At 40.9% G+C, this 17,127-nt stretch overlaps 2 protein-coding genes across 2 annotated transcripts; one reads left to right on the forward strand and one right to left on the reverse strand.

The window, feature by feature from the left end:
- Positions 1-306: 306 nt before the first annotated feature.
- MTIF2 (mitochondrial translational initiation factor 2) lies at positions 307-10,775 on the forward strand (the record flags this gene model as incomplete). Its single annotated transcript, XM_081998311.1, has 13 exons — positions 307-531; positions 1,043-1,148; positions 2,478-2,649; positions 3,106-3,266; positions 3,692-3,868; positions 4,396-4,535; positions 5,761-5,885; positions 6,711-6,915; positions 7,778-8,030; positions 8,686-8,826; positions 9,671-9,835; positions 10,054-10,194; positions 10,606-10,775. The coding sequence occupies 13 exons, from the start codon at positions 307-309 to the stop codon at positions 10,773-10,775; spliced, it is 2,181 nt and encodes a 726-aa protein (XP_081854437.1).
- Positions 10,776-11,501: 726 nt separating this feature from the next.
- RPS27A (ribosomal protein S27a) lies at positions 11,502-13,553 on the reverse strand. Its single transcript, XM_081998497.1, has 6 exons — positions 13,528-13,553; positions 13,386-13,447; positions 12,928-12,982; positions 12,715-12,800; positions 11,993-12,124; positions 11,502-11,684 (listed from the first exon to the last, which is right to left on the reverse strand). The coding sequence occupies exons 2-6, from the start codon at positions 13,431-13,433 to the stop codon at positions 11,535-11,537; spliced, it is 471 nt and encodes a 156-aa protein (XP_081854623.1). The 5' UTR covers positions 13,434-13,447; positions 13,528-13,553; the 3' UTR covers positions 11,502-11,534.
- Between the last annotated feature and the right edge of the window lie 3,574 nt (positions 13,554-17,127).

Below are 17,127 nucleotides of genomic sequence, written 5' to 3' on the forward strand. Positions count from 1 at the left end.
TGTCAAAGAACCCGAAATGGTGGTTTTAATAGTTTATATTGAAGATCAGTGGAGATAGGTGAAAGATTTGTAAGCTGTGGTGATATTAGTAGGTCTGTGTGTCTGCAGCGGGATAATGAGAAAGGTGGCGCGCTTAAGGAAACTGAAAAACTGGAACAGTTACTAAATCAACTTTTTCCAGCATTAAAAAGCCTGTTTTGAAACATAACATTTGCGCCTTGTGTTCCTGTCCGTATTATCATAGGAAAGAGTCTCTTTCAGTTATGAGGCTGATTTCAATGTGTCCTTTGTATTTTCAGTGAGGAAATGAATCAAGGCTTAATACTAAAGTTTGAAAATCTGGTCCAGTTACGTGGTGCTTGCCGGCAGCTGCATACTCTCTCCTACAGAAACGTTTACAGAGCACAATGGAAGCCTGTGCATTCATCTGCACATCCCGTGTTGTCTGTTGTTCTGTATCCGCCATGCTGGCAAAAAGACAAATTAACCAGTATTGCTTTATCACGATGCAGACATCTAGCTACAAAGGAGGTAATTAACAAAATCCAGTAATCTGTTTTTATGTGAAATTTCAAAGTACAAGAGCTCAGTTTGATCATTTTAATTACAAAAAACAAAAGAGCTTTATTAATGAATATAGAGAAGTTCTTAAAAATTTATAAGACACCATGTACTTAATGTGTGACTGTATTGTGACTCCCGCTCAAATATTGACTTAAAAGTGCTTATACCAGCAACATCATGAATCTTGCAGAGGCAGCAGGAGGTTATTACAAACAAAAGTGAAAATTATTTTGGTGATTTTTTTTTTCTCCTGCTTTGAGCAATTGAAAATTAAAATTGCTAACTGTAGTATGCTATACTTTTTAAATATTCAGTATGATGTGTTAAGTCATTAATTTACTGTAATTCGTTAGTATTGTAGTAAAAAAGATGTGTTTACATCATATCACTTGAGACCATTGTCTTTTTAATGTTGTTTTTATTATTTCTTAGTTTATGCCAGCTATGTGTTCCTATATACGTGTCTAATTCCATGTAGGACACAAAACAGAAGAAAAAGAAGATACCACTGGCAAAAGGTGAAGTGGAGATAAGGCAGAAGATGACTATTGAGGAGCTGGCACAAGCTATGGGTAAAGACATAGGTGAGAGCACGCTCTGTTGTTTGAATGGAACACGACAGTGAAAATCTATCATGCCACTTTCATGAGTGGTAAAGGCAAAGACGTCTACATTGGCATTAGCTGGTGGTTGCTAATCCCTCCCTTAGCAAGGGAGATTGTACCCATACCAAAGCAAATGTTGGTAGGCAGAAGGGCAGACTAAAGAGCAGAAAAAGTTGGGCCATCCAAATTACCAGGCAAGACACTTTCATGTGAAGAAGCCAGGACTCTCTTCCGTTTCTGGCAGAAGGGCCTCAGATTCACGTAGCTGCTCTTTATTGACTGTGTTCCCTGAGTGCTAAATTGTTCTGGAAGGAAAAACATTGCAGCCTGGTTTGTTGAAGCTGGACCCCTATGAGTAAAGAATTAATGGCTAAAGAGAGAAGGCACAGAAGAGCTTCGGCCCATAATCCAACCCTTAGATATTCACCTGGGAGCAGCAATCTTGGATTCAGGAGCAGTATGTATTTGATTAAAACAGTCATTTGATTAACTGGGAGAGGGCAGGACTTGTCTGGAAATACTCTCCTTAGTTGATTGCCCTAACAACTGGGTTAAAGAAGCAGGCTTGTTCTTTTAACCCCATGAACCATTCCTGGTTGCGTAGTGGCTCAGCTTGACCAGTTTTCAGTGATGTTTTAGGGGGGTTATTAGCATACTTTGACTGTTGACATTTGAAATAATTCCATACCTGTATAATACCAATCTCCAATCTCTTTTTATCTAGCTGGGTAGCTTTTCTGGCAAACTTTCCTCTCAGCAATGAGAGAAACAGAAAAGTCTGTCATGTCTTGATAGATGTTTCTGAGATAGAATTGTAATGGTACATAGGTCAGTGTGTAATCATTTTTGACTACTGCGATATGTTCTGTATTTCTACTACCAAAGAAAGTGGCATATGAACAGATTTATCACATTTCCTTCCTCCTTGAGCCACTTCTTAGCTGTTTGGTTTAGATGAGTTTCAGTTTTTTTGTTCTTAGGGACTAACGGGGAAAGTAGGATATGAAAATCTGAGTGAAAAATAGGATTGTAGCATCGAATGAGGCAGTCATTTTCAGTAAACCTTTCTGAATCAAGTTCTTCTCTGCAAGTATGTGGTGTTCTTCTCTGCAAGTATGTGGTGTAACAGGATCCTTTAGATAAATCTAACTAAGGGAAAAATGCTTGGTGAAGGAAATTTATTAGCACAATATAAACTAGTAATGAAAAAGTCTTAAACTGCATGAAGTGTGGACTTTTTGTTGTTCTTCTTTTTGTCTCACATGTTTTTGTGGATGTAGTTGTTAAATGCCTTTACCTTTTCTTCAGATCATATTTATGAAGCGCTGCTATACACAGACATTGACCTTGATTCACTAGAACCAGATTCCATCCTATATGAAGACCATATCAAGCTAATCATTAAAAAATCAGGAATGAAGTATAAGTCGGCAAAACTGAAACAGGAAAAAGAAAGAGAAAACACAGATGCCGTGAAAAGGTAGGTTGCAAACTCTTCTTTTTGTGTCTTTCTATCCTATTTGTTTCTGAAGGTGTTTTTCATATACTGTATTTTCTTTGTTCTGATGGTGTGTTGGTAATACAATCTGATAATATTTAAAAGGTAGAGTTTACTATTTTGATTTCTTTGGCCATAAAACTGATACTTGGATTTGATTTGTTTTAGGTGAGCTTTTTCTATGCTGTTTTCTGAAGAAAAGCCAATTCTTCTGTGCTATACTGAATTGCTGTATTAATTGATGCAGCAGTAAGACTGAGTACTAAGAGGGCTAGCTGTGTGGTGTAGCTAGGATTTGCCATCACAGTGGGGAGAAGCTAGGCTCACCTGTTCATCACTGAATTCTGGTAAATGGCTCTTCGTTAGCCATACTGGGCATGAATGTTGCTCAGTGAACTTTTCTGGTATTTACAAAGCATGTTTTTATTTTAATTGCAGACCTCCTGCAGATCCAGCAGTGCTAACCCCACGGCCCCCAGTTGTTACTATCTTGGGCCACGTTGATCATGGGAAAACAACCTTACTTGACAGTCTACGAAAAACTCAAGTGGCATCAATGGAAGCAGGTGGCATTACGCAGCACATTGGTGCTTTTCTTGGTACGACTCAAGTGTACGTGCTTGTGTGTAAAACAGTTTACTCTCCATCTTACATAACGGGTTGACTTGCTGCCAGTTCATTGGGGAAAAATGTTGCAACATAAACAGTTTATATGTAAGCAGTGAAAAAAGAAACCGTAACTTGTGATAACAGTTATAACTACGTGGATGGAACTTTGAAGTGGATTGAAACTGTGCAGTTGAAATTATATTTAGACTATTTTGCTTTATGAAAGATCCCGGGACACTTCTTTCCTGAGGAGTTAAAATCACCTTTGACCTCCATGCTAACAGTTATCTGCGTGCCTAAGATATGTCATTATTATTAAAAAGGTTCTCAAAGGAGTGATGCTTGATATACAATAGGTAACATAAAGCTATGCGAAATGTTGATTTTAAAATGTACTGCATACGTTTGTTCGCAGTGCATTTGCCTTCTGGGGAAAAGATAACTTTTCTTGACACTCCTGGACATGCAGCTTTTTCAGCCATGAGAGCAAGAGGTACCCATGTTACTGACATCGTCATACTGGTTGTAGCAGCAGAAGACGGAGTAATGCAACAAACTATAGAATCCATTCATCATGCTAAAAATGCAGGAGGTACAGTGTTTAATTTGTTAATACTACATCTTGAAGTGCGTGGCAAGCCCAGTACACAAAGTTAATATGCAAGGTGTGTGTTACTATGCAGCTCAAATAATGAGCGTTTTGCAAATGTTTATTCACCTCTCAAAAGAAACTCCTTGAATTGGAATCCGTAGAACTTAGGAAGTAATTGTCGTAGTCCCATTCCTCCTCCCCTGGGAAGGTGTTTGAAAATATACTGGATGTTGCAGTAATACATAAAGATACTAAAATACTAATATTTTTGCAGGACTTGCAGGTTTGCGAGAAAAGCACTCATAGGGTGTGTTGTTTTTTTGTGTTTCCACCCACCCCCTTCTCTACTAGGATAACTCCTCCAGCTTACTTATGGTAGCTCAGACCTTGGTGGCTGCTCAGGGAATAGGCACCAAGTGAGGTGATTGTTCGAAGTGGTCATAACCTGCTCTAACCTTTTATTGCAATTGTGCTAGTAGCAGCAAGTTTTGTTAGGTTGGTAATGAGTTTGTTCGTTCTCTTTGTAGTTCCTCTTATCCTTGCCATTAATAAATGTGACAAACCTGAAGCTGATCCTGAAAGAGTAAAGAAGGAATTGCTGTCTCACGATGTGGTCTGTGAAGAGTTTGGAGGTGATGTTCAAGCTGTAAATATTTCTGCACTCAAGGTAAAGTTTTGGTGGAAAAAATGATGCCATTTATGGGCGTCCAATATGTGCCTACAGCTGCATTTTTATTTGGCAGCAGGAAAATTAAAATGCTTATCTTCCTGGTATTTGACACCTTACCATGAGCTAAGTGCTGCTGGCTCTCACCAGAATTATTTGAAACATACTCCTATTGTATTTTGAGGCTCAGACCTTCAGTGAGCAATAATACCTCATTTTTCTTCTGGAAATTTAGTGGATATTTTTCAGGTTAATCCTAATTGCTGTTTCCTCATATATTTGCTGATTGTATGAAATCAGTGCAAAATCAAGGTTGGTGATAATGCTATGCATGAAGAGAAAAATTCAAATGAGGGTAAATGAATATTTTCCCAACGCATGCCTAATCACAGGAACATAGGTTTCTAGTGGTCTTACAAGATCTACTGTCTTATCCTTGCAAACAACTGACCGCTAAAAACTGAACTGAAATCTGAACTTTGTGGTGACCAAAGCAGCTTTGTCCAAACTGATGCAGCAGTATCTTAGCCTGACTGCTATCTTTCCAAATGCATCCCAAGTAATTTTCTAAAATTTCAGGCAAGTTCAAGACATTTTGAAGTCGCCCCCTTACACTTTAAAATAGGCATACATAAAAATGGCTTCTCCATTCACCTCTTGTAGCACATGTTGTTGCCCTAATTCCTGTAGATCTGGATCTGCTGACTGACGGATAGCTTGTTGTATCTGTTCTCAAAAATAAAACTAAATTAGAACAAAGGATTAAAAACAGAAAACAGACCAACAGCTTTGTCTCTGATTACTTGGAGTCTTGACTGCGTGGTAGATGTCATCAAGTTCCAGTTTGGCTGTTTAGGTGTTTCATTTGTGGTGGTTGGTTTTTTTTTTTTTATTTGCATTACTAATATACTTGTAGCAGAATCTTGCCAGGTCTTTTTTTGGCATCCTTAACCCAGATGCTATGAACAGAGAAGCAAGGAAGCTGTCCTTCCTAATGTGCGTTCTGGACCGGCTGTGCAGCAGTCTTAACAGTTCGTTATATTCGTGCCATCTTGCCTTGAAGGCAAAGGCATCTGTGCTGTTGGACTATATTGCATTGTTAGAAGTTCTGCATTAAATGGAGGAATTGGGCACTAAGATTTCAACTTCTGATCTTGCTTTAATTGGGCACTCGGTGCTTCGTTAATGCTTTTTTGTGTGTGTGTGTGTGTATCATTTTATACAGGGTGAAAACCTGATGGTTTTAGCAGAAGCAACTGTTGCTTTAGCAGAGATGTTAGAACTGAAGGCAGACTCCACAGGTCTGGTAGAAGGGACCGTAATTGAGTCTCGCAAAGACAAAGGGAAAGGGTAAGTCATCTGCCGCCTTTACAGTTTTCAAGAAGTAATTTGTAACAATGCAGAGATACTGTTCAGGTGGTTTGTACCTCAATATTTAGCTTTAACATTACACTTTTGTTGTTGTAGTTAGATAAAGCTGTCACAGTTTCTTTGCAGGGTTTGTAACTAAAGCATTGACATGTTACTCTACAGCATAAGAGCTGCAAAAAGAAGTTACAAACTGATAAGGCAAAATTCATCATACGACGGAAATGAAATCCTGTAAGCACACGAAATAGTTTAAAATGATGGAACAGATATAGTTTTTAAATGTCATTAAAAATTAGGAATGATGACGTTAACATAATACATATACAAAGTGTGATACATGTACAATTTTTGGTGAATTTTGTGTAACATGACACTTTACTCTTTAATATTTTAGTCCTTTTGCAGGTTCTCTGTAAAGAAGGTGTGTTCTGCCCTCTTCAGAAATGAACTGAATTCTAGAAAGTTCTTGGGGTGGTTTTTTTTGTTTGTTTGTTTTTGTTTGGGTGTTTTTTTTTTTTTTGTGGGAGGGTTACTTAATGTGTAAAATCAGCCTGCTGATTTCACAGATGCCAAGTTTTGTATTGATCTGCAGAAATGAAAAGAGTACAGTACAGGTTTTGGGCTTTTTGCTAGTCACTTGGAAATTTTATTAGCACTGTAATAAAATGCATCACATGAATATTCTGCCTGTGATCGATCACAAGTACGTTCTGTTTTGTGATTGCTTACCTACGCTAACCATGAAAACGGGGAGAAGAGCCACTTTAATTTTGCCTGTTATTTTTCTCCTCTGCTCTTCACTAGTCCAGTTACCACAGCCATCATCCAAAGAGGAACTCTGAGAAAAGGCTGTGTTCTGGTTGCAGGGAAGACCTGGGCAAAAGTACGTTTCATGTTTGATGAGAATGGCAAAGCTGTAGATGCAGCCTCTCCAGGCATCCCAGTGGAAATCATGGGCTGGAAGGAAGTCCCTTCAGCAGGAGATGAAATCCTTGAAGTAGAATCTGAGGTACAGAAAGAACTGTTTGATGGAAAACTCATACTGCAGTAAGGTGGATGGGAAGGAGCTGAGTAAAAAAAACAGGTGATAGCTTTTATCCTAAATAACCTGATGAAAGACAAAGGCTGAGCATGGGTCCTTCTGAACAGACTTGAGCTAGGCGTTCTGTAAGAGGAATGAGAATTTGCATATTGCCTCTTTCTTTTCCACTGCCCCCATCTCTCCCCTGCTGGACTGTCCTCTCCTCATCTCCATGCATCCAGACTAACCTGCTTTACAGTCACATGAAGAAAGCAGGCTGCTTCTGGCATTAAAGATGAGTCACCTTTCGGTTCATACTTTCGCTTCTCACGGTCATCTGCCTTCCTCCATGCTTTGTGTGCAATGACTGCAATCCTGAATGGCTTCTACTGGGGTAATCTGGGATATGTTCTAAGGTGTTGCCTTTCTAAGGGCACAGAAGACTTTTCTCTTTGATATGATCACACTACCACCCTACCTGATGAACAATCCAATACTTAATGATATCAGTGTTTTAATTTTAGAATGAGACAACTAGTTCCTGACAACACAATACGCATAAAATATATCTTGAAATAGGTGTTGCGAGAGCTGGACAAATACCACATGAAAGAATGAACAAGAATTCTCTTCTGCAATGCAGAGATACCATAAAACTAGTCCTTGAGTCATGTTGTTGTAGCCCAGGGACGAAGCTATTGTGCTCATACTCTGCCATCCTTGCAGCAAAATCTATTAAACGTGAAAGAAAATGAATGAGCCTGCGGAGAAGATGCAAAAGGATGAAACTGCATTAATGTGGAGTTTTCCGATGCAGTGCTTTGAAAGGTAATGTTTCTGTCTCTTCCAGCAAAGAGCGCATGAAGTTGTGGCTTGGAGAACCTATGTTGAACAACAGGAGAGGATAAAAAGGGATGTGGAAGTTATTGAAGCAAAGCAAAAGGAACACCGGATGGAGTATGAGAAGAAGCAAGAGAAGCTATCCCATTTGACCTGGAGACAGAAGAAGGCGGTGCTGTACAAGGCCAATAAGCATCTAATGTCTTCAAGGCCTAAAGAGAGAACAGAGAGAGAGAAAAATGTGCTATCGGTAATTGTTAAAGGTGCTGTCCTATTCTGTTTGCCACTCCATTGTTTTTGTGCTTCTCAAATGCTCAGTCTGAAGCATAGCTCTAAACTCTTAACAAAATTTCTGTTACAAGAAGTTTGATCAGTTAAAAACTGAACGATTATTGAACTCTCAGTAAGAGGAGGGGCATCAGAAAACATCCAGTGGTCAGAAGGATATGCTTCTGGCGGGGGCCAGAATAACAGGAAAATTTATGAGCCCAACCCCCTTACCCAGGAACTCCTGAGTAAAACTCATACAAGTCCCTATATATATAAAAATCAAAAAATATATGTTAAAAATAAAAGCTATATCAGCAGTAGTACTGCATCAGCAAAATGGAGGACAAGAAAAATTATGCATTAGTTAAAAGTGGGACAGGAGGAACTTGGTTTGACCTCACATTTAGTGCTATATAAGCAGTGATGGTAGTAGTTGAACAAACTTGACCTGAAAATGGCAGCAGATGCGGAGCCTCTGGTCCTATTTTATTTATTCAGTTCATTTTTTGAATTGATAGACTTGTTAAACGTGTTTTAACATACTACTGAAAATACAGAAAGAATGATAGATGTCAAAAGACTTTATGTTGCATAGTGTGGAGTTCTCATTCCCTTAGCTCTACTTCAGTGTTTCTTTGATGTATGCAGGTGATGTGGATGGATCCATTGAAGCTATTCTGAACATTCTGGACAGCTACGATGCTGATGACGAATGTAAATTGGATATCATTCACTTTGGAATGGGAGATATCAGTGAAACTGATATAAGTCTTGCTGAAGCATTTAATGGTGAGCATGTGTTTAAAAATCAATTTACAGTTAGTACAAACTCTTATTCCAAAAAGCAGGTCTCATTCTGGTTTTGTTTTCTTGATAATAATTAGCAATATCAATGAAATAAACATATATACCTTAAAAACATTTATTTTAACATCAAAGAGTAGTGCAGATGGGGAAGACTAGAAATCTCTCCAAAATGAAAAAATGAAAAAAACAACAAGCTGTTGCCAGCAGTTGAATTATGAAGGTTAAATTCTGACTCTCTACTCAGATTGCTTTATGATGCTAAAGCAGGGCAAAGCTAGAAAAGTAGGTTACAAAAGAATTTCCTTTTGCTCAGGGAGGTAACTGGAAAGACTGTGTCTGTAGTTCCTGTTTGTACCCCATAATTCTCACCTGCTGTAGAGGATGGGGTCATTGGACCTGCCATAGTCCACAGGTGGATGAGAAAGATTTAGAGTTCACTTTCAGGATAAGGTGGACAAGCAAACTGTTTTTCCAGCCCAAAAATTGAGGGATCCTTGTCTTTTACATGAGCTCTGGTGAGCTCTGTGTGAGCATTAGCTTCTGCTTTGATACCTCCAGTTCTGTCATCCGGGAACTTTCGACAAGGGCTTTTTTGAGCCATTTGTTTTGATACGTTAGTAACAGTTGATGTGCAACAGTGGGAAAAGTAAATGGTCCCTCCTCAAAAGGGAAGCAGTAGTAAAATGGTGTTTCCTGTTTTGCTGACTGCTGATTCTACCCTGTGCTGCAAGTTCAACATTACAGAATGGACACAGCAGCCACTTTCACTTACTGTTTAAAAAGTGATCTCTTGTAGTCATCAGTTGCTGATTGTTTTATTTTTCAGGTGTTGTATTTGGATTCAATGTGAAAGCCAATGAAAGTATTAAACAGCTGGCTGCTAAAAAGGGAATAAAAATTAAACTTCACAGTATCATCTACAAACTTGTTGAAGACTTGAAAGATGAGCTAAATAGCAGACTACCCCCATCCGTGGTGGAAAATACAATAGGTGAGTTTTCATTGACTCTTAAATTTCTGCTTTGCAATGTGGCCTGAAGTTTATTCTCCAATGAAGTGTTCCTATTTTATCAAATACTTGATATTCTGCTGCAGCTGCTTTTTTCCTTTTGTTACAAAGCTTGGCAAGTGGAAGAGTGTGGCTCGCTTTTACTTATTGCCAGTTTTTTATTCCTATGTACTTCATACAACTTTACTTTTTTCTTTTAGGGGAAGCTTCTGTTCTCAACATCTTCTCTGTAACAGTAGGAAAAAACAAAATTCCAGTAGCTGGGTGCAGAGTACAGAAGGGGCTGCTAGACAAAAAAATGAAATTTAAGTTAGTCCGTAATGGGGACGTTATTTGGAAAGGTAAGTGTAATTGCCACAAAACATGTATTTGCGCTCAGTATTAGACACTAGTTCCCTGTGAAGCTAGTGCAAAGTGTATGCATCTGATCGCATGGCAATCCCATGTGCTATTTAGGATGGAATTACTCGAACTAGAGAAAAGCTGCAAAATGTCACTGTACTGCTATCCAGACCTTTTTCTAACCACCACCTCTGGTAGGAAAGCAGTAGCACCAGAGGGTTTACCTGCCAAAAAGGACTGATGTCTGACTTTCATTAGCTGCAAGTGCTCACAATCCCTACGTTTTCTTGCTTTCATTTTGTAGCTACGGCATGAAACATTAATTCTGTAAGACAGGCAAACCAAAACACTTCTGCGTTCTGATGTTAGTGGACTTGACTTGCTTTCTTTGATGCACTTTCTCTTTGTAGGATCTTTATCATCACTGAAGCATCATAAAGATGATGTCCAGGTAATAAAAACAGGTACAGACTGTGGATTGAGTTTGGACAAGTATATGGAATTCAATATTGGAGATGAAATTATCTGTTATGAAGAAAAAGAAGTTCAACAGACAACTTCCTGGGATCCAGGATTTTAAAATACATTTGAATACATTAACACTAAAGGACATGCGTTGTTCCTGGCTGGCCTTCAACTCTTAACATTAAATGAACTTTCAGAGATGCACATGAGCTTCTTTATATCTGATTATATGATAATGCTCTGCTTTTAAATCTTGCCAAGCAACCACCTTACCTTATTGGAACATGGGATAAACTACAACAATTAACTGCAAGCACTTCAAGTGTGCAAAACCATCACAGTATAAATATTTCTGATGACTATCTATGGGTTCCAAAATAGCCAAGCCATCATCTTTGTCGCCCTCAGTGCTGCTATACAATTTTTTAGTATATAGTCTGCATTTTGTTAACAGGACTCTATTAACCCTTCTCTCTAGCATTGACACACTTGTAGACATGACTTCAGACCTCTTGTTCTCCAGTTTTTCCAGATTATAACTACCGTACTGTCTACTCCTCTCATGTTTAAAGAGACCATTTCTAAGGTTAGCTAGAGTGCTGTGGTGGTTTGTGTTTTTTTTTTTCCCTCTGCCACTGCTACCCGCTACCTCCTTTGCAGGAGGCTTAACTAGCCAAAGCCACTCTTTAAAGCTAATTCTTTTTACGTTGCCGCTTCAGTTCTAGAGTCAACATATTTCATCCTAGTTGGCAGTCAGCATCCAAAGTTTCACAGATTTTTCTCACTTATGACCAGAGAGGAAATATGGTGCCAAAGGAAGCAGAAAGAAATCCTTAAACCGTACAGAACTTCAGATTTTTATTGTCTAGTACATTTACTTGTCTTCTGGTTTATTGAAGCAGTACGTCAGACAGCACTTGCCACAATAGTGTCTGTCGAAGTGACTAGCCATGAAGACTCCTGCTCCACACTCCTCAGAGGGGCACTCCCGGCGCAGACGACTGATCTTGCCGTTCTCATCCACCTGGAAAGGGGCAAAGAGGCATCTCGTATATACTAGCCACCTTTTAGCCATGTTGGTAATTTTAAGTATTTTTTTTTAAGCAAAGTAGTTTTTGTGATAGTACATCAAACTTCTTGAACCAAAGTTCAGAAGTGCCCAATTGCACCAGTCAGTTTCTCTTCTATTTAACAGGTGGGGTTGTTTGTGGATGGAAGGACTGTATGCCAGGGTACATGCAGACTCGTTACAGGCTTCGTATCCTGTAACCAGTCCCTTCCTAATGAGAGCTACGCTTTTACCAAGCTTCCCCTAGAGTTCATTCTACATACCTTGTAGTACTTAAGCACTGCAAGCTTAACCTTCTTTCTCTTATGCTTGTTCTTCTTGGGAGTAGTGTAGGACTTCTTCTTTCTTTTCTTGGCACCACCACGAAGTCTCAGTACAAGGTGAAGAGTTGATTCCTATTTGTAAAACAGGAGAAATCAACTCAAAATGCTTTCTCAAGACAAGAGTAGCATTTAAGCAGGCTTTTTCTCTTATTTACAGAAAGCAGATCTCAAGCTCCAGGCAACTAGGAAAGCTCTAAAATGACTTTTTGCTATTAAGTCTGCAATGAACAGGCTCCAGAGAACAGTGGGCTGCTGCATCCCAAACCCCAGGAGATTCCACTACTGTAAAATCTGTTGTGACTATACTCCTCAGTTGTAACTGCAATTGCAGAATAGTTTCATGGTCTAACTAAGCCAAACTGACAGCTATTTGTTGCTCCTTCTTTCCAGTGGCACTCACTGGCCTCTCAGGTTAATCTGGCAGAAGCTTTTCCTATAGAAATGTTTTTTTCTGACCTGAAACTGTAGTCTGGGCTGCAGCAACCGTCGCTGCTAGTCCTAGCGTCAGAACTTTCTTAGTCAGAAGCCCTACCCAACCCCAAATCAATGGATTTCATTGATTCCATTTGAAGAACTTCTTATGGCCAACAGCAAAAGTCAGTCTGTACTGCCAGTGCCAGCTAGTCGGTACTACTACGCTCTATTCAGCCGTTCCTACTCACTTTTTGAATATTGTAGTCTGACAGCGTGCGTCCGTCTTCTAGCTGCTTACCAGCAAAAATCAGTCGCTGCTGATCAGGAGGAATGCCTAATGGTGACATAAATCAAGACTGTACGAGGAACATGAACTATGACATTCTATGGTAAAATAAAATCGCATCTGCATAAGATATACATCAATCCAACAGAGAATAAGAAGTGCATGTTGAACTTACCCTCTTTATCCTGGATCTTCGCTTTTACATTTTCTATAGTATCAGAAGGCTCAACCTATTATGAAACAGAACAAGGGAGTGAAAGCGCACGTTGCCTTTTACTTAGGCCAGAAAAGCGGCCGCCCCACGAGGAGCTTCAGACACACCAGGCACCTTGGCTGCTTCGGCGCCCCGTGGGGCGGCCAGCTGCGGGCAGGTCCGGCAAGCGGAGAGCGCATAGGCCCCGGCAGGGCCGGCGCTTCGGCGCGCACCCCGACGTTTCGGTGCATCAGAAAGCACCGGCCGGGCCGCCCAGGCGGCAGCCGCGCCGCGGGACAGCGCAGAAAGGCCGAGGAGGGCGAGCGCGGCCCTGCCGCCGCATGGGGCCGGGATGCGGTGAGGCCTGCGCCGACCCGGGTACCGCTCTCACCTCCCCTCGCCCGCTGGGGCTGCGCGGTGAGGGGGCCGCGGCGGCTCACCTCGAGGGTGATGGTTTTCCCCGTAAGGGTCTTCACGAAGATCTGCATGGCGAGGCCGGCACCTGCGGGAGAGAGGCGGTGAGGGGCGGCGTGGTGGTGGGGGGCGGACAGCCACGCGTGCGACTGCAGAGCTAGAACTCACCCGCGACTTGCTCGCGGAATGGCGGCTCACCGAAAGAGCGGCGCATCCGCCCGTACGGGGTTTCCACCCGCGCCGGAGGAGGGGCGGGCGGTGTGGCAGGACTACGGTTCCCGGCGCGCCCCGCCGCCGCCGGCCGCGCTGGGGACTGCTGGGAGCTGTAGTCCCACCCCAAGGGCACCATGGGAGTCGTAGGCGGGAGCGGGCGGGCCGGGGAGGGGGAACTGCGGCTCCCACAGTGCACCGCAGCTTGCCTCGCGCAGCGGCAGCTGCCAACGGTCGCTGGCGGTCGCGAGGGGAAGAGGCGGTGCGGCTGTGAGGGAGAGGGTTCCTCGGGCTTGCTTCATGGCTGAGGGCGTCTGCGCCGACGCTGCTAGGGCGGGGTTGTCTCTGTAGGGAAGCGTTAGGCATGCTACAGCTGTTTTTGACGGTGGCCATTTTCGGAGTTGCGGGCTTTTCAGGTAGCTGTTGTCGCCACAGGTCTGCGCTGCAGCGTGAAATCCCAGAAATCGGTGTCCTCGCCTCGGTTCAGACCTGTGGAGGCAGCTGAAAAACATCCTAGAGCCACCTTGGCACCTGTGAATTCCCCCACATCGGTGCCAAATTTGTCTGGGTTTGTAGGGCAAATATTTTTAGAATGAGAAAAGGCACAGGTAAGTTAGGAGTAGAGGAGCACTGAGGGTCACGCTAGTTTGGAAATTACTGGTTAGGTGGTTTTATTGCTTATGAATTGAATATGGGAAGGGTTAAAACAGAATGAAGACTTGCTTGAATACGTGAGTATGGGCTGATGCTGTTTTAAGAATATCAGCTCTTCTAGGTTCTGATCTGAGGCAGTTGTCGAACAAAGGAGGAAGGGATTAGGCTTTGTGTAAGAAAGGTGCTACATTGCTATGCCAAACCGTAGAAACATTCCGTCTTCCTTCCTGCCCTTTTTGAGAAAGGCAGGAGGCTTCTGGAGACTGTACAAACGTATATATTGATAGGAACTGAGAAAGTAGCTTGTGCTGACTAAGGACCATCTGAGGAGTGTTACATTACATACAGTAATGCATTTGACAAGGTAACAAATATTTTTCAGGTAAATGAGCAATGAACAATAATTAATAAGTAAAAAGTGGTTTGCTGCTTCCTTGTCTTCTGGGGAGAAAGGGTATAAGCAGGCCGATTGTGACCTGTTGGTGTAGTTACAGAAATCAGTGGTATATTTTCAGCTGGGTTTTGTGCCTCTGTATACACTGTGGTCAAATAGAAGCCACTACAATGAATTCATACTACCAGACCTTATATTAGGCTTTGTGCTTGATAACCGCTTTTCTTAAGTTTATGGCAGTTTTGAAATTATAAACCATCATAGAACTCTCCTAAAATGGGAGAAAATGTACATAACTAAAAAGACTCATGAAATATATCCCGTATGCCCTGTATTAGCATTAACGGCTCTTCAGTTCGGGTGAAAGGTTATTGCTGAAGTTCCTGAAGGCCTCCTGCCTGCCTTTTTCAGATACTGATTGAGATGAGAGATGCTAAGAATAAGTAAAGATTCTTAGTTTTTGAGATGGATAGGAATGAGGGTTTCTAGGTCTGCTTTTAACTTGAGTTAGACTGCTGTTTTAAGACATTGAAATGCACAGCCCCTGCTCCTTTGGTTCTCCACACCTGTAAATGCAAAGGACATTTACTACCAATATAGAGAAAATTATTACAGGAAATGGTTGCTGTAGCTGTCCAAATAAGTGCTGGTTGCCTTAGTTTTTAATAACATTTGTGATTATCGAATCTGAGGTAAGGATAGAGGCTATCTTTCACAATGTGAAGTTTTTCTGTATGTTCATCATCTTGAACAATGTTACTTGCTTTTGTGTTTTTTGTTATATTAGAGCAGCACTATGGAGCTTCCCCTAAGGAGTATTATTTTGTCTCTTCATTTTATTTTAAACCTGTCATGCTTATTAGAAAGTTCTAGAAGGTTGTTTTTCTGTTCATTCTCTCCATATAAATATCGTGTCCAAAAATACAGTCACAGATAATAGAGTATGTTACTGCAAGTAAGAATATCCTGACTTCAGTCAAACAGGGGTATGAGATGTTTATTGCTAGAATCAAGAATGGCCAAAGGAATGTATTTTTTCTTCACAGGAGATTAAAAGCTCTGGAATCTGAGGCCACAGCTCTGTTACAGTATAGAAAAAGAGCAACGGAGATTGAAGACAAGTAAATGATCTCTAACAATGTTTAAAGCAAAATATGTTGTTTTAATTAGAACATGAATAATTTGGTTGTCACTGGCTTTTCTCATTTATATTTTTTGAATGTTTCAATTCTTGTTTTATTTTTGTATGGAAGCTGCCAATGATTGTGTAAAACCTTGCTAACGTGGTGGTAGGCTTCTGCTCTTCACGTCCTGGTGCTGATTCTTGTGCACTCAAACTTGAGGTGTAATCAGCAAAGACTTGCAGGAAAACTGGAGGATCAGTCTCCGAAGTTAAACACACACAGATTCTCTCCACTTGTGAAAACAGTATAGCCTCAAAGTGAGGCTCTTGCATTGCTCAAATGCACTGTCTGAGGTTGAGAAATACAGAAAAGTGGGTGCATTGCTCGCTCTTTCTTATTTATTGTCTTATATTGAGGAAGTACTGTTATGTAGCTGCATGTATGTAGTAGGATTCTCAAGAGCCAGCTATCTTGCCGTATGCAGTCTGAAGTAGAATAATAAGGCAAGCTGGGGGCACAGGCTTTACTGAGAACAGAGGAACAGTGTGACAGCAAGCCTAATTCAACAACTTTTGGTACTGATACCCTTGCATCCTGATGCAAACAGTTCCTGTTCTGTTTTTTTGTGTATGTGTGGTTTTTGGTGTGGTGGTTTGTTTTTTTTTTCCTTCTCTCCAGAATGAAAGCTATTCAGAAAAATTCTGCACAAATTAAAAATGTAATATCGGAAATTCATAATGTAAGAAAGGTACTCTCTGAAACCTTTGGCACCCCAGAGAAAACAGTATATCCTCTTAAGCCCATCCCAGGTAAATACGATATTCTACTAGTTTAAGAGTTTCTTCTAGATGAAATGTTTTTTAAAAATTAAATATGTAGAACCAAAACAAACAAAAAACCAACAACTAAGCCACCCAGGATAGTGAAATGTATCAGTAAAATGCAAATCCGTTTGCTGGAATGCAGAGCAGCAGTGACCCAGTAGAAATAGGGAGGTGTGGACTTGAAGAGTAATGCATTCATGTCTTTGTTGTGGGGAGCTGCCTGTGAGGGAAGGTGCAGCCTGCATTACCGTTGGCAGCCAGCTTTACTGTCCACAGTTGGGAGCTCGTGAAAGGCATTTTCTTCTCCTACAGGCCTGAGTGTAGAAGAATCACTCAGCTTGGATTCTCTTTCTAAACAACATCTTGCTCAGTTAGATGGATGCTGGAAATGAAAAGAAAAAAAGGGTAGAAAAATTTATATCCCTTGGCAGAAAAAGTTAGAACAAGAATTCCTGCACTTACTGGCCTTACAAGGTACAGGTGAAGCAAAAAGAAAAGCTGAAGCTCAGATTTAAGTGCATATCTACAAATATTTTTAATATACATATGTTGCTTATCTTAC

Source organism: Phaethon aethereus (assembly GCF_964289735.1).
Source record: "Phaethon aethereus genome assembly, chromosome: 3".
Taxonomy (NCBI): Eukaryota; Metazoa; Chordata; class Aves; order Phaethontiformes; family Phaethontidae; genus Phaethon; species Phaethon aethereus.